Genomic DNA, 26,185 nt, shown 5'->3' on the forward strand with positions numbered 1-26,185 from the left:
GACACTCCTAATGCTAACGCGTAAGAAACCAAGCGCACATGGCCACTCTATCGTCTTCCAGTGGACTTCGGGTCATGTGGGCATCACTGGAAACGAGGACGCAGATTGAACAGGCGCAGGCGCGCGTCAGTATACCCGGCGAGTCCCCATTAACTTGTCTTGGAGGATTGCTGTTACCTCGTCTCAAGCCTCACTGGCCCAAAGATGCACTCTCAATGGCAACATGACATCATCACGCACTCTCTGCTTTACTCCGTTGACCCCACATTGTCCCTTACTCTGCAAATGCCACGCTCCTTTACCACAATCTTCCACCGCATGAGACTTAATGTGACTTTCACACTGGCTTTAAGCACACACCTCCTCGGTGTCGGCGCATCCAGCCTTTGTTCCATGTGTGGGGAGCGCGCTGAACTCAGTCACATCCTCCTGATCTACGAACAGTACGATCGCGAGCGCGCCCTCATGGAAACTGCTCTGCAACGCGACGATCAACGCCAGTTCGACTTGGCCAGAATTCGCAGGCCATAGTCAGACCCCTCTCATCAGATGCAAGGCCTACGAATTGTTGCTGAGTTCCTCTCCGTCAAAGTAATATTCATTCTCGCTCCAGTTTGGACAGCATTCCTGCGTGTGCCTTACGTCCTCCCGGCGGAATATCTTCTCCTTCAATACGTACATATCGGCCTGAACCAAGTTCCCGTTTTCTAAGGCTTTTCAGAGCTTACCGACACGTTATGAGTATCTGGGTATCGCTATCGGGGAAGATGTTGGATGCTACGTCTGCAAGAGCTGCTTGCTTTGGTACCTCACTCTGTGTGCGCTCGAGTTTCAGAATGTCGTTGTGGTTGAAGGAGCATGGTAGGACCATGCTCGCTCCCTTTTGTAAAAGTTTGATAATTTATTTACGAAACTTGGAAATGTAACGTAGTCTTACAAACAACTTGATCAGATCACAAGGAAACATGAAGACATTCCAGGGAGAATGGTGTCACTCTGATGACATGCTACTCACAGCAGTGCCGTGTATGCTAAAGGGAGTCTGGCCATTAATGGGACCTACCTATACCTGGAGCTCCACCCACTTTTTGAGCTCTCTGGCCAATCACGAGCCAAAATACAGTTCGCTATTAACCCCAGGCTATCCAAGCTATATATTACCTGTATTAACTGGGTGCCGACATTTTCAGGAAACTGGATTGCATTAGATTGAATAGGATATTCCCTGACGACCTAGAAACATAATGGATTTTGCGTCCACTTTTAACGGCGCCATCTGGATGGTGCGGGGCACGCCGGGAAGACGCAGAATAGCAGAAGGCAGAAGTAGCAGAAGCAGAAGTGCTTGCTAGCAGAACTGATTGGCCGGCAGAACCGCTAGTTGGAACAGACTGCCGGTATTATACGTATTTTAACTATGAAACATAACAAGATTGAACCAAGAACAGGCAAAGGTGTGTATATGAATAAAAGTATGTCATAAAATGAAAATTTTTGGCCATCCGTAGCGTTTTTCTTGCTATTTGCCTGTGATCGCTGTCGTTACTAGGCCTAACAAGGACAACGAAACATATTATTTTGAGGTAAACATCGACACTAGAGCGTAATTTAAAGGTGATTTGCAAGGTAATTGCAACAGAATGTACACTCACGGAATAAAATTGACGTCATTTGTGAAAAAAAATTGTCATGAAATCCTCGCTTCGCCGTTCCAAGCTACGCCGCCATTTTCGGGAAAATTTTGGTGTCATGGCGGCCCGCATAGAAAACAGCAGCCAATGAAAAACGCTCAATTTGATTGACAGGTCGAGCCCCCTTTTTAGGCTCCTCCTAATGGCCAGACTCCCTTTGGCATACACGGCACTGACTCACAGGGTCAACCATCGCCATCATGCGGGCACACTGTTTGAAAAGCACACGAATACTACATACAAAGAAGATTATGAAAGCAGGCATCCTTGTTACAAGCGTGCATTTATTTGGTTGCGATGGTCGTCGGGATTGACGTTCCTCTTTCTAGACGTTCATGGTACTCAAAAAGATCAGACTGGTCACTGGAATATTTTGATGGCATTTTCTAGAACACTGTCATCACAACGGTTGGGCAGAGTCACTCGCAGCTTGGGTTCCTCCTTCATGGCTCTTTGAATTGTGTCGAATGCGTTCTGGTTGCCAGACCAGCTGCGCCTTGTCACCTGTACAAGAAATAAATAATATATAATAAAATAATAAAATGTGTTTTTGGTGCCCAAGAACAGCCACAGGGCCATAGTAGTATTTGCGCACACAACTTAAGTCACATTGTTTGTTTGTTTGTAAGGGAAAAGAAGAGGAGACACAGAGGAGGAAAGTCACATTGTTAATGCGTTACAGTAGACTACAATGCACTACAATAAACGACACGACACAAACTATGTTAAAATATAAAAACAGAAGTAGACAACAGGCAAAATACAAAAACAAAACAAAAAAGATTTGTCGTTACAACAGACACGTGGTTACATCCGTATTGAAGGACGCATAGGAAGAAAAAAAAATGTCACAGAATTTGGAAATCGAGTTCTGCAACATTTCACAACGCATGATAGGACCCAATGAACAGAATGCGTCTATATAAAACGGTGGGTTGCAAAACGTGCTCGAAGAGGTCAATAACGGGAAAGAAAAGTCAACGAATGAATGTACACATTTGTACGTGAATGAAGCGTCAGCAATATTACGTTGTGCATTCAGTGAGGTCAACTTGAATTGCTTTAACAAACCACTATAATCATACAACTTAAAGGTCGGAATGTGCCTTAGAAAGAAATAATGAATGACGTGAAGAGCTCTCTTCTCAATTTCTCAATAAAGAAACATCGTAAACAAACGGTCGAACTCTCTCAGGCAGGACTATAGGTTGTTGTTTAGTATCCAAGGTATTATTATGTATTTTAAAGTACTTGGTGTAGAAACCGAAGCAGCATCTTAGTATGCAGTGTTTTTCTGTGACGCCAGGCGTTAACTTGGGGACAACGAAAAGATCCTCAAAACCTTTGCAAGGATCTACTGCACTCCGTTACTATACTCTGGTGTCCACGGAAACCCACCGAATTTACGCCATTACAATTCACGTATCTCATATTTTATTCTCCCGAAATAGTGTTCCTGAATGCGGGGCGGATGTATTTCCACAACAAAAATTATTTGTACTGTTCAGAAGAGACGCCACGTAAAAAGAGACGCCAGATGTGGCGCAGAAATAAGGAGTGAGTGTGATGTCATTGTGCGCAGTTCCAGAATTTTGAGTGGGGGGAAACAACTGGGACAAACAATTCTCCTCTCCGAGCTTCCGGCTCGCAGAGGTGCTTAATCGGCAAGGGCAAGCAGGTGATATTTAACACCGCACGAAATCCTGCCTCGTCTGTCAAGCTGTCCACCAGGAGTCCCCATGCAGAATATTTTCGCTCTGCGGTGCGTTATAGCTGTGCAATCGACAAAAAAAAAAGTCCAAGAAAGCAACCACAGACGACCCACACTATACTCTCGTGACGTGGTGAAGGCTGCTTGCTTTGTCTCTTTGCTTTTTCTTCTCAGCTCACGCGCCGCTTATACATGCTTGAGCTGTGCCGCTGTATTTCACTGGTCACGTGAGAGGAGTAGCATACGTCACGACGTCCTCATGTTCTGCGATGCACTCTTTTTACGCGGAAAGGGACTTTTCAAAGGTTTGCGGAACAGAGCTCTCAAGCTAGCTCTGTGCGCCACCTGTGCTCATAGTTCTTTCTCAGGAACTCATTTAGTGGTTGGAGAACACTCTGTACCGGAACACGAAAAACAAATATGGGGTCACTTCCTTTAAGTTAGCTTAATTGAAGTGCAAATGCTTCTCCTAGAAGTTCACAGCGTGCACCGGCATTCCTACGCAATTTACCGCATCACCTGTCCGTCGCTATAGCATCTCGTATCTATGGCGCTCGATGCCACGTATACGCTGGCAGCTGAATCGTTTGTCCCAGCTGTGGCGACGTCTCACCGCAGATTGATCGGCCCCGGACACGTGATCTATATGGCATGCTCTATGTGACGTCGTTTGCATTACACTTTCCGATTCTGAAAGCAATGGCAGTGTTCCATCCCTAGTTCTCCTACCTCCTTGATGTGGTGTGTCAGGCGCCCAGTCACCGCATTTTTGTGTGTGACCTGCTCCCGCGTGTAACGCAATGACAACCATCGCATACGTTTCGGACAAAGGTTATTATTGAGAACCATTCTACACCGTAGAGTCGAGATTTTTTCATAACGCTCCACGGTTCCTTGAAGCGAACGCAAAAAAAAGTTGAAAAAGAAAAGATTTTAAGGAACCGTTAAAGAAAGGCTTGTTAAGCATCTAATACCCTAGTCAGACGGCAAACCTAAGTCCGTTAGCGGAACGGCGGTTTCTTCACCTGTAGTCCAATCATCATTTTGAATAACATCATTCTCTACCCTAACGTCTTGAAAATGGAAGGCGTACACCTCTTTTGTTACAATTATGCAGTTCATAATTGCCACAAAAAAGGCATACGCCTCCTGTTGTCAACAAATCAGGGCACAGAACGATGTCATTCGAAATGACGATTGGGCTGCAGGTGAAGTGACGGCCGTTCCGCTAACGGACTTCGATTTGCCGTCTGACTAGGGACTATTACTATACGGACCTGAAAGCTACAACGAAGCCTGGCAAGTACTAGAGGGAATATCGTGTGTATGTGAAACGCGAGCAACTGCGCTATAGAAGACTTTCCTAGAGAGCAACTAACAGCCCCAGACAACACGAAACTTTGTAGGGACATCCCAAACAGGTCCCAACATCCGCAGTCCCACAGGCGATGTATCTGGTACATTGGTAGGATGTGCGTTTGAAACGCAGCATTTGAAATCCGCGAAATCGCCCTGTGGATGCCAAATTGGGACGTTCGGCGATGAGCAGTACGGAAAGCAGCGGGAAGGAGGCCGCTCGGGCGTCCATTGTGATGTGACTCTGCTACGGAACTGTCGTTAGCAATGACAAGCAAAAGTAAGTATATTTAAACTTTCTGCACTCTTGAACTGCATTGTTATGTGACTACTATTGCGGGTGCAGACCCATCATGACCACGTCAGGCAGATGCAGCTGAAACACAAAGCGCGTCTCCCGGTTGCTTTACTCTTTTGCAGACGAGGTGACGTGTTAGGATTATGTGTGGGCTGCATAGTCTTGAGAGGTATTTCACTATGAAGAAATGTAGACAAATATCTCACCGCCACTTACGGAAAGCGGTGCAAGGAAACTTATCAGCAATTAATGTGCCCTCACTTGCTGCTTTTACTTCCTCCAAAACGTGCCCTTCGAAGATATGAAATCCGTTCTGTGTCCGTTGAGAACACGGCTGAGCCAGCTAACATTTTCGCGGTTTCTAGTCTATTAGCCTTTCACAACGTTGACACCGTGTTGAGTGAAACATCCATGGAATCGAGTTGTCAGAACCAAGAATACGAGGGAGACGCTTCCCCATCCAGTGTTCCTCTGCATGCTAACTTTGAAGAGCGGCCGAGGTTGTGGGCGCTTGCATCGTCTGTGTGACATGTAGATCTGACAAAAGTGTTGAAATTGCTGAAGACGCAGCCGTCATTTATCGATCTCCCAGCTTGTGGTAGCAATGCCCTGCTACGAACCCCACGTTTTGCATCCGGTGTGGAAGGAATGGAAGATGGAAAATATTGCCATTTCGGTGTGGCAAGAGGTGCGCACTGGAGGGATTAAGTCAAATACTATACGAAATTGCGATAATTATGAACGTCAATGGACTTCCGCTGACAAAAGATCAGTTTTGGCCTATACTCTGCCACATCATGTTTGAGAGCAAGTTTCACGTTCTTGTGATTAATCTCCCATTTTGGCACCGTTGCATATTCACCTGTACATTTAACTCCCTTTGTATGGTTGTCTTGCAGTGAGCCGTATTCGCTCCATCTCTACTTCTGCTCTTCCTTCGGCTGCCCAGACCAGAAGCTCAGTTGAACTGCCCCACATCCTGTACCAGGAACATTCCAGTTTGTGCTCTTTTGTTAGTTTTGACTCTTTTGTTTGTTGTTTCGTTTGGACAATTTCCTTCCACACTCACTGAATTTTTTGTATACTCTACGGGCTTGTGGTATGTCTTGCATTTATACCATTGTTGCATATTCACCTGTACATTTCATTTCCTCTGTATAAATAGCGAGTTTTAGTGGATCGTACGTTAACGCATTTGCGTACGCAAGAGCTAGCGTTGCTGGTTCTGTGCACGACCTCAACATAGAGAAAGCTTCACGCATTGCGCAGAACCACCACGCTATTCCTTATATACGCAAAGGCGATAGCGTACGGTGCATTAAAACTCTCTATTGAATTGCAGTCAGCCGTATTCGCCATACCTCTGCCTCAGCTTCAGCTCTTTCCTCAGCTATCCAAGCCAGAAATGCGCCTCTACGAGGTAACATAATAAAATTTCAGGGAAAATATGTTCAGTACCTGTCGTTACTTACAACATCCTATTTGAACTTTTGCACTGCCTTTTCTTGTTGCGAGTTGCATTATCAAAGTCCGACGCTGCGGTGTGATGCCGAAGGGATTTCATGAATGTTGCAGTAGCATATTATAATGCCTATACTTGCTTATAATGAGCTTAAACTTCTGCTACCTCACCATTTGATCCGTTTCGGGTTGGGAACCCTTTAGTGTTTTTACAGAGGGCAATTTTAACAATCTATTTGGAGCTTTAAATTTCTTTAGAAGCGGCAGCTGCTATCCCCTCATTTGGATTCTTTAGTGTTTACAGGGAATAGTTATAACCCCGTACAAGTGCTAGTATTTGTTGGAATTGTGATATTTTATTAGCTTCATAGTATTAATGGTCAACGTGCTGGATGATGACATATGTAACTCAAAGGAACAATAAAATGTTGTCATGTTTACTCACGATGTGTGCATCTTGCTTGCAGTGCTTATAATACATTATATAGCTTAAAAAAGTGGAAAGGACAGCACTTAAACAGGGACGGCACGAGGGGGAGGGGCTTCTCAGCGACATCCCATTCATGTCTGATGCACATCCCTCGAGGACATCCACAGGATCTCCCTGAAACATTTCTCGGTGTCTCATTTTTTCATTTTCGGGACAAGTTTAGGCTGTGTTTGGAACATCCCCGGGATGTCCGCAACATCCCCAATGTGACATCCCAGTAACATTTATCGGACCATTTCGTGTTGTCTGGGGCCACACGACAAAACAACATTTAAGTTTAGCAAGCAGGATTGTGACATACGAATTTGCCTCCCCTTCCAGGCGTTCCTGGGTGGTATGGGCGAAAATAAATAGGATGAAGTGAAATTACATTATTTAACATGAGCGATGGAAGGGCAGCCCAAAACAAAGTCACATTACTTACGCCGTTGTTGACGTCCCATGATAAAAGGGAGGTCACACGCCCGTCAGCTTCCTGAAAACAATAAATCGTCTCTTGTACAAGAAGTGCCATGTCCATGTCAGCTAATATTCAGGTTTTGTGTCACGCAACATCCATGATCATTAGTGAAACAGGGGCTGGTCAATGGGCTCTTGAGAATTCTGGTACGCAGTTCCTGTAAGTTCTAAAGAACTTGTGCCATTCCACCAAATTGGTGGTCTTCTTCGCTCGGTTAGAACGAGTACTTGGGTATAAGCCATCCTTGAAAGCTTCACAATGTTGAAATATTACTTTGAGCGTTGATATGTCTTGTGTGTACATTAACATTTACTCTGTGTACTTTCTTCTTCGGTACATATTATTTATACGAGAAAAATAAAGTTAGGACCAGGAGGTGCGAGACGCTCGTCCTTCGTTCACTTCCTGGTTATCACGAAATCGAGTACAGACGTGTCTCTGACACTTCGACGAAAGGAACGATGCTGTGGTGTTACCACTAGATTCTACGTCTGATGCTTATCTGCAACACACAACTGCGTGAACCACGCTTGGTGAAACTGCATAGATGCTTACCTTTGAGCCATCTAAGAGACAGCCGAATCCTCCGTTGATTACTTCGCCCCTATACGGGAGAAATGAAGAGAATAATGAGCTACAAAGCCGTATGGATCACTACCTACAGTAATATCTCCAAATCATGCGTACCACCCAACACCTCCTCCGTTATGAAGGGCAACCCATGTTGCTCCTCGGAGGGCGTCTCCCACAAAGTTCTGCACCGCCATATCTGGAACATGACATTACATTAAAAACGCAGCGTAGGGTACCTCAGCGTATGCGATGAAACACCCCCATAACATCACCGTTAGTGATTGTTGTTGTTGCAACGGATGACATGTCGTCCTATTATGGAAAGTACTCACCAGCAGTAAAAGCTGATCCGTCGTAGACATTGGATGTTTCTCTGTACGGACTGTCTGCACCACTGACATCATGATGGTCACGGCTGAGCACTACTGGTCCCTGGAAGATGGAGATCACGTGCTTTAGTGATAGCACTTAGACGCTCTAAAACAAATGCAGACGCCATTGGCTGTGAAGTCTGCCAAGGGCGCATGATCTCTTTTGTGCCCAGTAAGCCATTCATATCCATAGGACATCCCCATAAGGTCGCAAACGTCCTGAATATCTGGACAACCATGCGATATCTACGGGATGTCTCAGAACGACATTCGAGTTTCGGTTTTACCCAGTAAATAACAGATGCCCTAGGTACATCTGCAGGATATCGCATTTTGGATATTTGAGTGGAGGTAGCAGCCTGGAGATCCCTGGGATTTCCATGTAATATGCAGTACATGAGATTTTGGGCACTGGTTGAACGTCACAGGAACGTCGCCAGGATGTCGCCTGGAGATATAGAGATAAATGTGAAGTTTATGACATCTTGTTCCGACAGCCACATTTTTGTTGTGCTGAAAGCAAGCAAAAACTTCTGTAAACGCTAACAGGATATGGGGGAACAAGTAAAATCGTTATATATTTTTATTGTTCGCGTGCTGCTAGCCGTGAAAGTATTTATCTATGCGTAACGCTCGTCAAGCAACAGTGGAATTCGATCACTTTTACAGCTCCACGAAGCAGCTAATCACATTATAGACAATAGCTTGAATTAAAAACATAGTATTTGGCAGGAAGGAATGTGAGAAACGTTATTGGTTATGCCTTGACTCTGCAGAGACACAGGTTAATTGGAAAGAAGCAACCCCTCACCGTTACAAATGCATCACGGCCAATACACTTAACGAATGTGCCCCAGCAACTTGTATTTCAGTATATGCTCTGGCCATTTTGTCAACAGAGACTATTGTGAATGCTCTGGTCTCCCTTCAAAAATGTGTACGCAGTAGAGGGGACAAAAAGGTATTCTTAAGGTGAGAGCACCTTAGTGGACTGTGTGTCAGAGTGTGGCCGAACACTTGCGGGGCACACTACAGTTCCTGGATTTTTTTCCTGTTGTTGATGTTCGATGCGTTTATTTCAACAAACACATGACAAACATGTGATAATTAACTTATGTAATATGTTTGGTAATTAATATGTACGTTGCGTTTCTATCAGCATGGCGTCGTCATCTCAGATACATGTATTAAACTAACAGTAAGTAAGCGCAAGTTAATATTAAATTTTATGTCAGATATTTGTGACGTCCAATCTGTGTCCTGATATCCACTAAAATACATTGCGGGGACATATCTGGGATGACAAAGGAGGGTTAAAATGCATATCTCACGGACGTCCTGTAGATGTAAGTTGGATCCTCACGAACCTCCAGCAGATATCCAAATATCCGGAATTAGATATCACAGAGATATTGCCTGGATGTAAATGGTTTACTGGGTGGAGCAGGTCGCCAGAGTAGCCGGACAAGAAGCGCGGTTAATAAAGTCACCGTTAGCATCACCACCTTGAGCAAGTGAACAGATTTCCTCTACACTTATGCTTGACCACGTACTGCATGTGAGGCGACATCAGGACGATTCTAAAACGAGCCACCGACGGGCTCAACAAACTATTGAAAAGAAGGAATATTCTATAACCCGTAAACTCTAACAACAGAGCTTCACCGCATAGCATGTTCGGCTCCATGATTGATAGGATTGTCGCTTCTGATTCGAGGACAGAGGGGGTGGGGAGCGCTTACACCTTTTGTGTCAATTTGAATATATATGATAATTGACACAAAAAGGCGTACGCCCCCTCTCTCTTTGAATTAGAAGTGATAGCCCTACCGTTCGTGGCCATGGTTGGTGCACAGCGTGCTATGCGGTGAAGTTCTATATTTAGAGTGCAGAACTTACATGCATAGGGGTTCGTGAACCTTTGAGCAAACGCACATGAACAGAAGGACGGCCCTGGCTCCTGGTGTGTGCCGTCCTCCTGTCCGTGTGTGTTTGCTCCAAGTTTGACGAACCTCTGTCATGTACCGACTGGCCCAATCTGCCATTTTATGGAATTTTACATGCATGTTTTCTGAGACTGCCTCACACAAATTCATGCAGCTTTTAGTACCGTGATAACCACCTTTGAAATCCTTCGTCAGACAGCGGTGCCGCCAGGATTGACAACTGCTTTTAATACGTTAGCATTAGATCCTCGCTACGAATGAATCGCGCCGTGATCTGCCTGTAGCCACGGAAATGGAGAGAGGCGCTCAGAGGGGAGAGTGGGAGAGTAGGTGGGCGTGCTGCGGAGAGGGAGACTAAAGGTGAAGAGCGCGTGGAAGTACACGCTTAGAAATGAACTTGCTTATATTTAAATTTACTTGCTTAGAAATGAACTAGAACTTGCTTGAAATGAATGCTTAGCATGCTCCTAGCCAACCACCATCTCGAATAATATCGTTATCTACCCTGATTTGTTGAAAACGGGATGCATACGCGTACGTTAGGAGGGAGGCGTACGTTAAGAGGTCACGGGGGAGAGGAGGACGACAAGCCGCAGCATGCATGCGCAGTGAGTGGAGAGGGAAGGAGGGATGCAGAGGGTGCGTGGAGAGCGCGACGCGGCGTGCAGCTGTGGTGGTCGACAAGCTCAAGCGTCTCTGCGTGGGCACGCCATGGCATATGAAAGCTGTGCAGAAGAGCGGCGGCGAAAGAAGGCTGAGGCTGTGAGACAGCACTGCCAAGCTGAATCGAAGGAAGCCTAAAAGGCTCGTTTGGCTGTGGATGCTGTCTTGCGTTAGCGTTATGTAGACTTGTGTGGAGGATTGTGTAGCGTTTCTGAAGGGTCGTCCGAGGGTTGTGTAGCGTTGTGAAGGGGAGTAGCCAAATGTTTTTCAAGTTTTAGTGCTAACGCATTTCCATCAAATCCGCCAAAGGATCGCTAATGATTCTTTGGAAACCCGTTTCATTATTAATTTAGAAACTGAGAGAAACCGCTTAGGACATGAAAAAGAATTATCCACATGGGAATTTCGCTCTCGAAATGCGTAGCGCCTATTACCGCGGCAGGAGCCTTATATATCTTACGTACCATGTCCCTCGCCAGTTACGCGTGGAGCAGCTCTCTGAAGCTCACCAATGTCAAACTCGAGCTCATGAGCGATCGCGAGATGTATGAAACGTTCGAGAAGGGAATCAGGGGGGGGGGGGCATTTGTAACAGCTTCCACAGATACTGTTGGGCTAATCACGAGGGGTGTGACGATTACGATCCCCAGCAAGAAAATATTTTTATCCAGTACCTCGACGTGAACAGTTTGTACCCGTATGCGATGACTTTCTATCTCCCGACAGGTGGTTTTGAGTGGGTCGATCCTTCGAGGTGGAGGGAGATCGATTTTCTCAACATTCCTCACGATTCGGAAGTGGGTTACGTCTACGCAGTAGACTTGTGTTATCCCGAAGAACTGCACGCTCTTACCAGGGATTTTCCCCTAGCATCCGAACACAGTTGCGTGGACGAGAACGAACTCTCCCCCTACCAGCGACACCTGAAAGATGCGTTGTCGCTGAACACCCCTCCCACAAAGAAACTCTTGCTGACGTACTACGACAAAGAACGGTATGTCATTCATTATGCATTGCTCGTTCTGTATGTGAGGTTGGGCATGAAAATAAAACGTGTTCACAGCACCCTCTCGTTCCGCCATGACAACTTTTTGCGAACCTTCGTGCAGAGAAACGTCGCGTTGAGGAATGCCACGACCACGAAATTCGAGCGACTTCTGTACAAAACCATGTCGAACAGTACGTTGGGTAAGTCGATACAAAATGTGAGACGCATGAAAAGGTACGCTATAGCCTACGACAAAGAAAGCGCGCTCCGAAAAGCTAGCTCGGTCGACAGTCAGCATTTTCACATTCTGAGTGATAAGTGCATCTTGTACGAGATGAAACAACGCCGCATCAAGTGCACGCACCCCCTTTATGTGGGCTTTGCCATTCTAGAGATATCCAAAGTCCGAATGTACAGCTTCATCTATGAGTCGCTCTTTTCTCGCTTGACGTGTTCAGTGCAATTGATCTATAGCGACATGGACAGCATAATTTTTTCTCTCACGTGTGAAAGCCTGGAAGAGCAGTTGATGAAAATTGAGGACGACTTAGATCTTTCCTCCTATCCAGAAGATTCCCTATTCCTTTTCTGGCACGTCTGATCATCTCGTAATGCTCCGTTCGTGAGATCAGACAAGTCAGGGAGGGTGCAGGCATCTATCGACCAACTCTTTTGTACGTATTCAATAAACATGTTTCAGTGAAAGAAAACACAGTCTCGTCAAAGTTATTCGGACTGTTTAATGTGTTGCATGTCGATAACCAAGTGGTAGTTCAATAAATCAGTGACAAAGTTCACGATGTAGAGTGCTTGCAAATGTCGCTGCTTCCACAGGGCATGCTTAATATGAGCGATGGCACGAGCGAGAAGGTTCACGATGTCTGCAGCGATGTAGTTGAATTCTGCGTTGGCCAGACTCACAAATTCGCTCATCAGTCCCAGGGGTCTGTCGGGAACCGTTATGTAGACGTTCTTGTAACGGGCGTAGATCCGACGCACCATCTCCTGCAGCGACCCCGGCGAGATCTCTCTTATATTGACAAAGCCTACCGTGTCTATCACGTAGCGAAAAGCAGTGATGATGAGCTCGTTGCAGGGACTTTCGCTGCTGAAACATGCCTTCTCCACTTCTTCCCAAGAAGCGTGGGTGCGGGAACAATTTTGTAACGAGTGGTAGCTGTACATCTTCGCGTAGTGATGACGCGAGCGCGGTGCCTTTATACAGATAAACGCGCACAAAGAAGCGGGAGCGAAACCGAAACGAAGAAGCCACCCGTTGCCGCTAGGAGCGCGCGCACACGCACGCAGCGTGAGGAGCAGAAAGCCGAAACCGAAAAAGCCCGCGGTCGGGTGGGCGGCACAGAGGGCGCTAGGAGCGCGCGCGCGGGCGCATGCGTAGCTGCCGTGACGCGGCGCCCCAGTCTGTTGCTCGCTAGCTGTCGCGGAGAGCAGGCGTGCGCTCGGTTGCTCCGCAGTCCCCGCGCCCGCTCAGTTTCTGCCTACCTCTCGGATGGAGCAGTCGCACCCGTCGCCACGGGGGAAAAGGTGAGTGATTTGCCGTGTTGTTTTACCGCGCTCCTTTTCCCGCATGTTTGCCGGGCCCCCGTGTTTTGACTTGTTTTGCGGTGACCAACGAGTGATTTGCCGATGTTTGACCGCGCTCGTGTTAAGCCTTTTCTCGCCTTACGCGCATGCTTAAACTTGTTTAGCGGTGAGCAAGCCTTTTGTTCGTGTTGACGCATGTTTAGCGATGTGTGCCCAGTGGTTCCCACCTTGTGTTAGCTGCATAGTGTTGTGACGCTGTGGTTAGGCCTAACCGATCGCCCCCCAAGCCTTTTTCCGGTGTGTACCGTTTTCTCCATGCTGTTTAGCAGTAGCGGTTATACCTTTTCTCTCGCATGACTACACTTGTTTAACAGTGTTGCCATTTTTACCCGCCGCTGGTATCTTGTTGTTCTCTGTCTTTCTCGCCTAGAGCTATGATGGAGGCGCCATCTGGTGTGATGCCTTGCAACTAAGTGGCCACCTGCCGTCGATCTCTGCAACTGCCCGTCGCCAACTACCAACATGGCAGGCGCTGGTCACTCGGACGTTTCGGAGCGGTTTCTTCGCCACGGCGTCGTTGATTTTCGAATAAATTGTTTCTCTCCACTCTATTTTTATCTCTTTTTCTTCTTTTTGTTTTCTTTTTTATGGACACAGGTTGCCGCCAACTCACAGCTTGGTCTGGATACGAGATAGATGCTCCCCAATTAGTGTAATGACTCCCTGGAGGGTGCTGATTAATGTGGGGGTTCCGATTAGCTCTTATTGCTAATTAAATCGTGTTTAGACGAACTTGTGAGTTGGCGGCAGTCTGTGTCCAGTGATTACTACTTGTGTGTAGATAAATACATAAAATAAATACACTTTCCCATGCGATTTCACTACTTTTTGTATTTCGTACTATGAGCCGTGCGTAGCTGTCAGCCTACCCTGTGTCGCTTCTTAACACACACACGCACACACACACAACAAATACAAATCTAGCGTAGCACCTCGAAACGTTCAATGGAAACGTAACATACCTTAAGCTGTCCTTCTCTTATGGCCTTGTTGAATGCCAGAGCAATTTCAACCCTACCCGTCCTGTCGGAGTACAGTATGCGTGCTTGGGATCCAACCACCTGTAGTTGATGGGAATGCTTTTGTGAAGTAAAGTACTATCCGATGTTTCCGATGTTTCGTTTTCTTACCAGATTGTGAATTGCTGCCTTTTCGAGCCAAGTGATGTTGTCAGCATACTGTTCTTTCACTTTGTCAGGAACTAAATAACACATTGTGCGCTCAATATTAATTGACAGATGACAGCGAAAATTGAAAGTTTTCACAGCGATCTATGAATCTTTTCGTTTAGGCAGGTAATCTGCATTTTCGTGTAGGCGGGTTCTAAGATAGCTCCACATAATAGCGTCACAAAATAAAGTTGTTGTTATTCTACGATAGCTTGTCTTCATATTATGGATATAACTTTCACCACATTTCTTGTTGTTTAGACTGATAGTTTAGAAATTACCTTGCGTTACACAGGAATTCTGGTGATGGTGACCACGAGTCGTTCAATTAGATGAAGATGGAGTGCTTCATGGCAGACACTCTCAGAACAGAATTTCACCGCATAGCGCGTTGTGCGCCAACCACAACCACGAACGATAGAGTTATCGCTTCTGATTTGGAGAGAGAGAGAGAGGGGGGCGTACGCCTATTTGTAGCCATTACCATATATCCAAATTGCTACAGGGTGGGAGGGAGGGTATCGAAGTAGGTTGCCGTTGCTACAGATGCCGTTGATTGCTGTTGCCGTTGCAAATTGCTACAAAAACGCTTACGCCTCCTCGCTCTTCGAATCAGAAGCGGTAAAGTACACCCTTTTTTAAGAGTGTGGGGCCCTATTCTCGTCAAAGTAATCGACCTCGGTTACTTTGTGTCTCGCCTGTCATAGGTCGTTACGTGAAGAAGGCGTGACGAACAGAAATGAATGTCTCAAGCAATATTCATACTCTTCATCCTGCAATCTTCGTGAAAAAGTAGATAGAGCATGAACAGTGTAGGATCAAGTAGATCATTCATCTTCACGCCTTCTTCACGCCTTCTTTACGTAAAGACCAGTGACAGGAGAGACACAAAGTAATAGATGTCGATTACTTTGACGAGAATAGGGCACCAGCAAACAAGAGCACATTGTAGTGGTGAACAACAGATGCCTTGGTATCTGTTCTGTGATTATCACGGTACCAAGGAATAAAAACCCTTATACGGTGAGTCCATACCGTCTGTCTGTCTTAGGCGATGGAGTACTTCTTTAGCTAGCCTGTCGGTGGTTTTCAAATCCTCAGCAAGGCCCGAGGTACACACCCATCTGAACAAGAAAAAAGGAAAATGAGGAAGGCCTTCATTCTTCTATCTAAGTAAACTGTATACTTAAAGGGGCGGTGGCATCCCGAAGCCCGACTACGGAACAGATAACACTACCCGAGCAGTACAACATATTGGCACAATATTGGCAACACCGGCCGAATATTGGTCCAAGATTGGACAAATATTGGGCCAATATAGGGACGTTCGGCTAGGGTTTGGCACGGCTACACTGGCGCCGGCTTTCTTCCCTTGTGGCGGGCGGAGGAAAACTTTTCCAGTATATTCAACAAGTGTAGATGACGATGTTGGCGATTTCACACGTCATCGAGTGGAGTCTGTACTGTGTTCGACCTACATCAGTGAATATGTACAATGTGCCTGATGAAATAACTGCAGGAAACTGCGAAATAACTAAATAAGTGCTGGAAACAACGTATCCTTGGCCACCACAGGTGGCATTGATGGCCATGGGCGAGAACGCCCCTTGGGGAGCCGAACGAGCCCACTGTCAGGCCAAGATGTTGCGCTGCTTGTTCAACTTCGACTGATAATCTGCGTTTTTAAAATGAAAAGTGCATAGATCATTAACTAAGTCAATTTTAAAGATCAGCGCTGCTTGACCAACCGCAGAAGCTCCGGCAGGGGTGACGTCACTACTTAAGCAGAAGAGTGAGAGCCCGGCGCGCAGAGGGAGAAAGGCGCCGCCCAGACGCCCCGTAATTCTATGAGAAGCCCATATACGGCCACTGCATTCCTCTTCTCACTAACACACCGTTACTGGTCCGACAGTGACGTTTCCTTTTTCTTTTCTCCTTTTTCTTTTTTTGCAGACAGGGAATTTCGGGATATTCTCAACATCCGTCGTCTACTCTTGTCATGGAATAATACCCAATAAACTCAAATTGAGGCACTCTTTCGTGTGGGACTTTCGATACATTCGCCAGTGGACCACGATGAATTAGATGACACTGTATAGTTCCGAAATGAACTGAAACAGATGCGAGCGTTCCTGTCAACGTAAATGGGGTGTGACGATTCTCCCATTTTCGAAGCCATTATGTTAGTAATGCGAGGCTTTGCCTCTTGAATTTATCGAGAAAAGTACTGCACAGACGCGGTCCGCGTTCGGTAGATATTGCCAGCGAACATCTGCGAGAGAGGCGTCATCGTTCTCTCCCTGAGTCCCCCAACAATTGGGGACGTTTTTCTTGCTCCCCACCCCCCTAAACTTGGCATACATACGTTGCCACGCAGAATGACGCGCGCGCCAATTACGGGGAAGGTGCTAAGTGTTCCTGTTTCCATGACAGCTATCTGCTCCGCCGGAGAAAGACTCCCCATTGGCGTCGCTGTATGTCTATCGAGCTTTAAAAGGTGCACGTGTTGCAAATATTATTACAAACCCAGAAGGAAACTCCTATGGCTTTATGTTTTGAAAACGTGAACTACAATATTACAAAGAGTGTGTTAGACATAAGTGGATCGAAATAAGTGGTTACAGGTCGTTTTACAGCAGTCTCTTACATCGGTATCACCATGACGTTGCTGAATCGTGCTATTGGAGCAACTTAGTTGTGATGTTCGATTCAGCGGCCTCTACGGCACCTTCTCCTGTTTAGGAAGATTTCAGAGAATAACCAAAATGAGCTTACCGGAATGGCCCAAAGCCTAAAGAAAAGATGTCCCTGAAACGTACAGAGCGGTATGAGATTGTGAGTGTCATCTACTTACGCTGTAATTCTTAAGCATAAATGCGATCCTGACAAGTTATCGCACACCACGTAACCATATGTCCATTTAAGTCTAAGGCAAAGATCGGGAATTCAAGAGAATTCCTGTGTGGGAGCGTCGAGGGATGGCTCCGCGATGTACTGTGGATTCATTGTCTCTCTGTCTTCTACCTTTGGCTGTCTTTTGCACTTTTCTATTGTAACTACAGTTTCGACATTGGCTGCGTAGCTGAAGCACTCCTTACCACGCGTCGACGCCCCACGAGACCTCACTTTTCCATTTAGCGTTTCGGCATGTGGCCATCACCACATCGCAGGGCCTCAAAGTGTCTCTGGGCTGACGGCGCAAACTTGAGCGCAGTTCAGTTCAGTTCAGTTGCGTTCACATAGTAAAGGTTGTTTTTTGACTCACCCCATGATGTCTTGGACGTAGGATGGATAACTGAACTTGATGCCTTTGCGAGCGACATCAGCACCTAACAGGGCGAGAGCACGGCATATATAAGTTAGAGCGACGGTTTGTACAGCTCCCGTCAACCTTAATAACAACACTGGGACAAATTCCGTCTCATTTCCGAGTGCGATTGCAGCCACTCTAAGGGCACTGGGGGAATGTTAAGTGAACAAAATCCTTGCGTAAAACTAAGAGAATAATTTTGTTCAATTAAGATTGCCTTATGGCCCCAAGGCTTGTTGTAATCGTGCACGGAAATGGGATCATTTTTTTTTTTTTTTCAGTGTTATTATTAAGATTGGCAAGAGCTGTACCTCACAGAATGTCATAGCAAGGAGTCTGGAGAGGTCTGAGTGTGGGTCTTGGAGAGACCTCATTGGGAACTACGCAGTTGTTCGAGTGGAAACTGTGCCGAAGGACCTCGAAAAATATCACCTTATCATTTAGAATTCAGAGTGTTCTGCTTGTAAACGTCGCTTGAAGTGCATTAATGTGACATTCCAGTTCATACTGAATGCGCCTGCTTGGGGCCTAGAATAGGTCTGCAGTATTGCCAACACGGTACAGGTGAAACGATCGGCTTCGCCACATAATACGCTCGTATTCAACAACCGTCCCGATCGAACTTGAACTTCTGCTTCCTGATTGGATGAAAGCTGCAGGCGTACGACTTTCTGTGTCACTAATGCAGTTAGATTAATTGTTAAAAAGGGTGTACGTCCCGCGCTTTCCGCAACTCAGGAGTGATAATGGTATCATTCAGTGCAATGGTTTACCTTTATCGTGCCAGGTGGTGAAGGGGGGGGAGGATATGCTTATTCAGAAAAGAATAAGGAAAGGTCAGCCAGACAGAGGTCCATTTGAGGTGGTGAAATTCCGCTAGTGGAACCTCACGTAGCACCAGCTGGGTGCGATATTCGAACATACCACCTTCCAAGTGTTTAGCGTAATCTTGGAATTTGCAAGGAGCCGATGTTGCCGTCCGATTATAGTGTGTTACAGGATACGCGGTTGTGTCCAAAGCAGACATGAGCAACGCCGCCCGACGCCGCTGTCGCCGCCGACCTGCCTAACGCCAGCGCCAGCCCGGCGCGCCGATGGGCTTCGCGTTGCGCGTTTGGCCCGGCGCTCCATTTTTGACTTTGTCTCGTGAGTGGATGAGCGGGACGGGCGTAAAGGGTGAACCGCATGGCACGAAAAACTGTCCGAAAACTGGCCGAACCGAAATCGGGACCGAACTTTTTTCTGTGCATCACCGCATGCTACCGAAATGCACTCCGAATTTCGGCCGAAGACTTCTGGCCTTGGGGAGCATCGCCTTTCAACCATCCAGGTCAATGAGATAAGCCCTGTATTCATAGGAGTAGAAGTCGCACACACACGGCAACAGTCAACCACATTGCTACGTCGTCGTTGCCATGGTTCTCCTTTCGTCTGGATAGCCATTGGTTGCTTCTACTTTTTCGGTTGCCGTCACTTCCCATTTCGGAGGAGAAATCTGGCTTGGCCAGACCGGGCCGAATTCGGCACAGAATTCTGTTCTCCGAAAAAAAGTTCGGTCCCGTGATCGGTTCGGAAAGAATTCGGGAATTCGGACGCTTTTCGGGCCATGCGGTTCAGGCTTAAGCGGTGATCTCAAGCGATTCCCGCGCCATCGGAAACGAGTCGCCCGTTGCGGGAAAATATGCCGTTCCCGCCTACCGATAAAAGTTCAAATGCAACAAAGACGCCTGGCGCTACCTTGGTAGTCTAGTTCTGCAATATGGCGACAAGAAGAGAGCGGTCGCGTCTGGTTTCTTCTGTGAAAAGTGCAATGGTACCGCAATGGTATGGTATACGGTAACATTTGTATGCTCGCACTGCCGGCGCGGCCGCCGATGAAACTGCCAATGGCGCACAGGTCTAGTTCAAAAGAAACTACGAAATCTAAGCAGAAGTGCGAGACAGAGGCAGCTCGTCTTCTCACTAAGACTTACACTCTTAAAACAGAATTTCAGCATACCGGAGGACAACGTAGCGCGGTGAAGGCGAACCATAGGGCGAATGACACTCTCACTGCTGATTTGCGAAAAGCGCGGGGTGTAAGAATTTTTTCTGACAATTAATATAACTGCAACTGTCACAAAAAGGCGCACGCCTTCCGTTTTTGACGAGTCGACAATAATAAAGGTATCATTCCATGCTATGAGCTAAAGTTCTGTTTTAAGAATGCAGAATCGAGTGCGTAATGCTACGGAGCAGAATTTCTTACCTGCTCTTGATGCTTCCAATAGGAAAGCGTTGCCGTAGTCCCAGAAGCACATGCCTCGTTTTGCCAGCTTGTTGATCGCAGCCACGTGTCTTCGCAAGCTGAATATTGCAAAAAACGTATTAGTGCGATACAAACACCTTCCATGCAATCACAAATGGCCTTGCTGCTTCTGTCGTTACATCGGGCCAGTTTCACCAACGCTGATTAAGAGTTGATCCGCGACCAAATGTCCCTTAACTTGAAATTACGACTCATCCCTCTTTCCCAAACGGTAGCTAGCGTTACTGAAATTCACCTTACGTCACTATCTAACGTTATTGAAAAACGATTGATGTCTAGCGTCAAGTTTAAGGGACGCTTGATCTTCGTTTAAATTGAATTGGCGTTCAAAAAAAAAAAAAGGTCCATTGGACCATACATCTTAGACATCGCTTGCCTTGCGCGGCAAGCAGTGGCAAATGGTCGGAATCCATTGAACCATATTCCTCTGATCGCACAGCGCATGCGTGGCTCTCGTTCTGGCTGGAAACATCATACCGGAAACGATACTAAGCTAACGCCACACCATTTTCCCGTTCGAGAAGTCCACCAGTGAATGGGTGAGACTTCCGCTTCCCGGGTTCCAGCATCAAAAATGCAGGGGCAGGACCCAGGAACGACAACAAACTGCTTTAAAAGAACTACGTCGCGGTCGTTTCAGAAACTACAGTGCCATTTTACTCCTTGTTCGTTACTGACAATGACACCGAAAATCCGGCGCGAACTAGTGGAGTTGTTTCTGTGCAATTTGATGTAATGCATGGCAACAGCAGACGACGGATGTTGAGAACATTCCGGAATTCCCTCTCTGTAAACGTCACTTGGACAAGGCCAATCAGGGAGCGGCAGTCCTTGGCGACCTTGGTGTCCGACTACCGGACGAAAGCGAAGGCGCCCGCAGGTCGCGGAGGAGTCTGAGAACGGCTTGTGAAATGCTGTTACTGGATAGCGTCCTACGTGTTTGTACAGCAGGGACCGTAACATCGTGTTGCAGGGAACACGGTCAGGTTAGCACTCGCACTGGTAAGCGAAAGTCGGCATATTTACCGAGGGCCTTTCACCTAGTACGTTGTGGTGCAAACGCGAAGCAGAGACCTCAGATACAATCACCTGTGCTTCGCTCTCATTCGTGTTCCCGCCTTACGTCGTTCCGGATTAGCTGCAGAGGCAGCGCGAATCTTTAAAACTCGTTTATTTAATAAGTACCTGTTTTCGGAAGAGAAACTTGGGCAAGTAGACTATGAAACCATGGCGAACATTACCGTATCGGTCTCATATACACACCTTTACGGATGCAATGGTCCCCTTAACACAGAATGGCTGTACTACACTCAAACTCTTTTTTTTTTTCTAAAATCAAACTCTAACTCAGTTTCTTCTCCCCCCCCCGTCTCCCCCTTTCCTCTTCCCTTTTATGCTTTCTTCTGCTTGATCGACTCTACCTCTTTACTGTTTGTTTGTTTCTCTCTTTTTCTGGCTCTAGTGTTCCACTCACGAACGCGTTTTGGAGTAGTCAGTCCTGGCTGGGTCGCGACTAACGTCTCTATATTTTTCTGTCATTTCGAATCAGAGTAAAACTAAAGATTTCCGTCAGAGTAAAAGACTGAAGACGATAAAATACATGCATTCCTTGAGAACACAGACTAGAAGCGTGTTTTGGAGTGGCGCGACGTGGCGCTGGTATGTTGTGTAATGTGGTTAGGGTGTCGGATCATTAAACCTTCGTTAAACATGCAGTGTGTCCGTCCCGTGTCGTCCTTATTGTTTTTAACAGTGTTTCGGCGATTTTATTACATAAACGAATTTTACAGTTGAGTGCTGATGCCTTGCAGACGCGGAAGCTCCGACGTTAGGACATCGCTCCCTGAGCGGACCACTGAGGGCGCAGTGGTCAGAGGAGACGGGCACCTTCCAAACATCCCGTAACTGCATAAGACGGCCGCACGGCATTCTTTTTTCTCAACGTCGCGTCCTCATTAGTGTTAAGGGACTGACGTTTTCGCGTTTTCCCAGACAGGCGATTTTGGAATACTCTCAGCATCCGTCGTCTGCTCTTCTCATGTATTCCGTCGAATAACAGTTCAAACTACGTCACTCTTTCGGGTGGGATTTTCGATACTGTAGCCAATTGTCCAGGAGAAATAAAATGACATCATAGTTTCAAAAGTGCACTGGAACAGATGCGACAGCCCATATAATAGTGCTTTGTACATGAATAACTGTGGCGCTAGTTACCTTTCCTGAACCAGCATCTTGAAGTTTCGCGGGTCGCTGCGCATTTTCTCGTTTGCTTCTTCGTAGCTCAACTGAAAAAAATGTATCGTATGTGTATTAGTATTCTGCATTTGATACCAACAGTGTGCAATAATAAAAATTATCCACTGCAAACGCAAAATGATCGTTTTGTTCACGTTGAAATGTTCCGACGTACGTAAATGTTCCACTATTGTAAGCTCCCCTCTGATGTCGTCTGTCAGGTCAAGGAGAGTGAAATGAAAAAGACCAACCTGTTGTGGACCAGAGCGCGAGATGCAAGAGACAAACAGGGGAGGGTCTAGAACAGGGGTGCCGAATTTGTCCGCGGGCCGCATTGGGCCATGGAGGAACAATGCGGGCCGCATACCACGGCTTTGGGGTAGCCTGTTTCTGATACAGATGACACAACACAGAACTTAAAACGACAGAAATCGTACATATTTGGGGTTCTTAGCGTTTCTTAGCCACAAGATCAGCAATTATTTTTATTTGCGGTGAGCAAACTTTGCACATCTTGGCCTTAGCTATTGCGTCAATATCGTGTGGAAGTTATTGCACAATTGCAGTCTTAGGAAGTGCGTTGAGGTGTTCGTTTGTAAGTTGTGAGCGTAACTGAGTTAGTCATGTTCACCACAGAAAACGGCTGCCCGCAGACGTATACGCTGGCAACAGTCGTCTCGCGACGTAAAGCCGCGAATTATTATTATCAGACGTATGTTGTACCGAATATGGACAGGTTTGTCCGCCACAACAACATATCTTCAGACACTTTCGCCCAACAAGGAAGCCGCACCAACCTCAGCGACCTTGTTCTCATCAGTGCGTCGCACTGCAGGTCAATGAGTTCCATTTGTTAATCATCAGGAGCGTGCGGAAAACACCGAGTCAAAAGGCTCTGTTCTAATCCTTCTGCCCTCGAAGAACCTTTGCTTCAATCCACACGGGAGATCACCAAGCCTGCGACTGAACCGTTCCGTTTCTGGTGGCATTGAATGTACCAATATTACAAATCGACCGTGAAGGGTTTGTTCAGAAATTTTGGTAGGAACATACCAAATATTAATATTAATCAACAAAAAATCACACGCGCGGGGACGGATTTAGAGACTCATCAGCGAAGACGACGAAAGCAACACAGAGGCAGACAGGGAATGCCGTATTTTGACGCTTTTACCATATCATTAAAGGCTAATTATGATTAAATGTTGAAAGTTGGACGGTCCGTGTCGCTCTACTTTTGTCGTCTTCGCTGAGGTCATGTACCAATGGTCCCTGCTCGACTCTTAGTAAAAGACTCATCGGCAGTTATACAAGTCAGCTATAACAGTTTTCTATCACTAATTAAAGGAGCACTGAGGTGACCCCAAAAATTTATTTTGTTTTTCGGTGCAGATTGTTCTCCGACGAATAAAATGAGTTCCTGCGAAGGAGCAATGAGCGCAGGTAACTTGCAGTGCGAACGCGAGGGCTCTGTTCCATGCACCTCTGAAAAATCCTTCCCCTCGTGAAAAGAGCCCATTGCAGAACGAGAGGGCGACGTGACGTAGTATGCTACTTCCCTCACGTACCCAATGACGTATACAGCGGTAAAGCTCAAGCATGTATGAGCGGCGCGTGAGCTGTGAAGAAAAACAAAGAAACAAGGCACAGATCCTTCCCGACGTCACGAGAGCGTCGTGTCCACTGTCCGCGGATGCTTTCTCTAACTGTTTTTCTTTTTCATTATTATTATTTTCTTTTTTGTAAATTCGCTTGCACAGCTATAACGCACCGCAGAGCGAAAATGTTTTGCATGGTGACTCCTGGTGGACAGGATTGCACCTCAAAAGAAAAGATACACTGCAGCACAACAGGACCCAACTGGAGCAACAGCTTCGGTCATTCCAGTTGGTTCTCGTAAGCATGTGACCTATGCATGCATCACCTGTATTGCTTCACTATGGCGGATGCCTACTGTGATATCTGAGGCGTTACAAAGAATCACCGATGCCAACAGCCGTATTGTATACATACTCAGCCTATAGGGTGAAGTGTCATGTCCGCTTTAAGCTAAGCGTGGTTGGACGAAATCCTCTCCGTAACTGTTTCGTTATTATTACTTCTTTATTTCTGCCCCGGCAGGTTGTACCATAAATTTCCAGCATTCTTGGACCAAATCGATAAGGGATCGTAGCTGACGCGCGCTAGAGAGGTCCTTGATGTCCATGCGCTCAGAAAGCACTCGACTCTTTGAGGAACTCCGTATGTGGGCCTTGTGATACTGTATGAGGTACATGTGTAGCCGTGTCGCAAAGGGACGCATGGGAGTGCCGATGGGAGTGCCGCTCACCGCACGGACGTCCGATTGGCGTTGACGTCCGGCTGACATACGATTGAGGTCCACTGACGTCCGTAGCGTGGGACTGACGACCGACGCTAGGTACTGCCATTCCTCAGCACCGCTTCAACAAGAGATTCGCGAGACCCACGAAAGTCAAAAAGCGGTGCCATGAATGAACGCTACCATTTTTGTCTCATTTTGTGAACTACTATCACCATCACAATTTTTCGAAAACTACTCCTCAGTAGCCCTCATTGACAAGGCGTCGGTAGTATTGGTCTAATGACATTGAACTGGGTGCATTTAATGTGAGCCACCAGTGCCTTCCAATGAAATCTTCCACGAGTGGATTTCCGCAGTCTGCAGGCGGCAACTGTTCTCGTTTATATGCTTTATGATTTTGCTGAACCATCGGATGCAGTTGCTATAGCACACCATATTACCTGGACAGGATAGTAACCTCCATTGAAGGGATTGTGGCAAGAAGTTTGGTCAGATCCCAATTCAACTAGGAGCTCGCCCGTTTTCTCTGCTTCCAAACTAAGCCGTTCCCTGTAACGTGAATAACGTCAGAGTGAACAGCAAGCCATAGTACACTCACTCGGGCATATATGTTACACTGAAACGCTTCTTCGTTACACCGCAACCAACGAATATGTTACACGGGCAATATATTACGTGGGTTAACATGTCTAGAGGCAGCACAATGGGCATCGAGGCATCTCTACTTACCACAGGTCAACAATGTTGCCAATGTAGCCGATGCTGACCACTTGCTTCTTACTCTTCGCTTCACTGCAACGAGACGTTTCCAAACAAGGAATGAGATCGCAAAATACAGGTCTTCTACTGCGCGACATTTTCACTTGATTTCCCTGGTAGTGGGGCTGTCAGATAGACCTTAAAAGACGAAACAATTTTGAGCAAACCTTGTAAAACGAGATGGGCTACGGGACGCAGTGTACTCCGAGAAGGCGGCAAGGTAATCATCTTGCCGTTACCTTTGCATTGCATTCATAAAGTAATCTCACCGAATCCTATGCATGAGCTCGTCCAAATCTTCAATAACTTCATCCAGCCATCCCTGCCGGTGTCTCTTGAACGTGGCTTCTCTCGATACCTGGCGAGGTCGTAAGAAGTGAAAACGTCTTCATTGGAGGCATCTTTTGTAACATCTTTTCTTGTATATTGTACAAAAGATTGTAACATCTTTTGTGCATCTTTTGTCTT

General features: G+C 46.5%; 1 protein-coding gene across 1 annotated transcript in view; it reads right to left on the minus strand.

The window, feature by feature from the left end:
- Nucleotides 1–1,955: 1,955 nt before the first annotated feature.
- LOC135400358 (urocanate hydratase-like) overlaps nt 1,956–26,185 on the minus strand; it is a 33,763-nt gene continuing 9,533 nt past the window's right edge. Inside the window, exons 8-22 of the mRNA XM_064632194.1 lie at nt 25,987–26,075; nt 25,688–25,750; nt 25,399–25,507; nt 22,615–22,685; nt 20,341–20,438; nt 18,048–18,111; nt 17,558–17,590; nt 15,818–15,906; nt 14,744–14,814; nt 14,576–14,674; nt 8,373–8,472; nt 8,155–8,236; nt 8,023–8,071; nt 7,432–7,482; nt 1,956–2,195 (exon numbers count right to left, since the gene is read on the minus strand). Coding sequence (XP_064488264.1) covers nt 2,052–2,195; nt 7,432–7,482; nt 8,023–8,071; nt 8,155–8,236; nt 8,373–8,472; nt 14,576–14,674; nt 14,744–14,814; nt 15,818–15,906; nt 17,558–17,590; nt 18,048–18,111; nt 20,341–20,438; nt 22,615–22,685; nt 25,399–25,507; nt 25,688–25,750; nt 25,987–26,075 — 1,212 coding nt within the window. The 3' untranslated portion in view covers nt 1,956–2,051. The remainder of the gene's footprint in view (nt 2,196–7,431; nt 7,483–8,022; nt 8,072–8,154; nt 8,237–8,372; nt 8,473–14,575; nt 14,675–14,743; nt 14,815–15,817; nt 15,907–17,557; nt 17,591–18,047; nt 18,112–20,340; nt 20,439–22,614; nt 22,686–25,398; nt 25,508–25,687; nt 25,751–25,986; nt 26,076–26,185) is intronic.

The sequence above is a fragment of the Ornithodoros turicata genome, chromosome 7 (assembly GCF_037126465.1).
Source record: "Ornithodoros turicata isolate Travis chromosome 7, ASM3712646v1, whole genome shotgun sequence".
Classification (NCBI taxonomy): Eukaryota; Metazoa; Arthropoda; class Arachnida; order Ixodida; family Argasidae; genus Ornithodoros; species Ornithodoros turicata.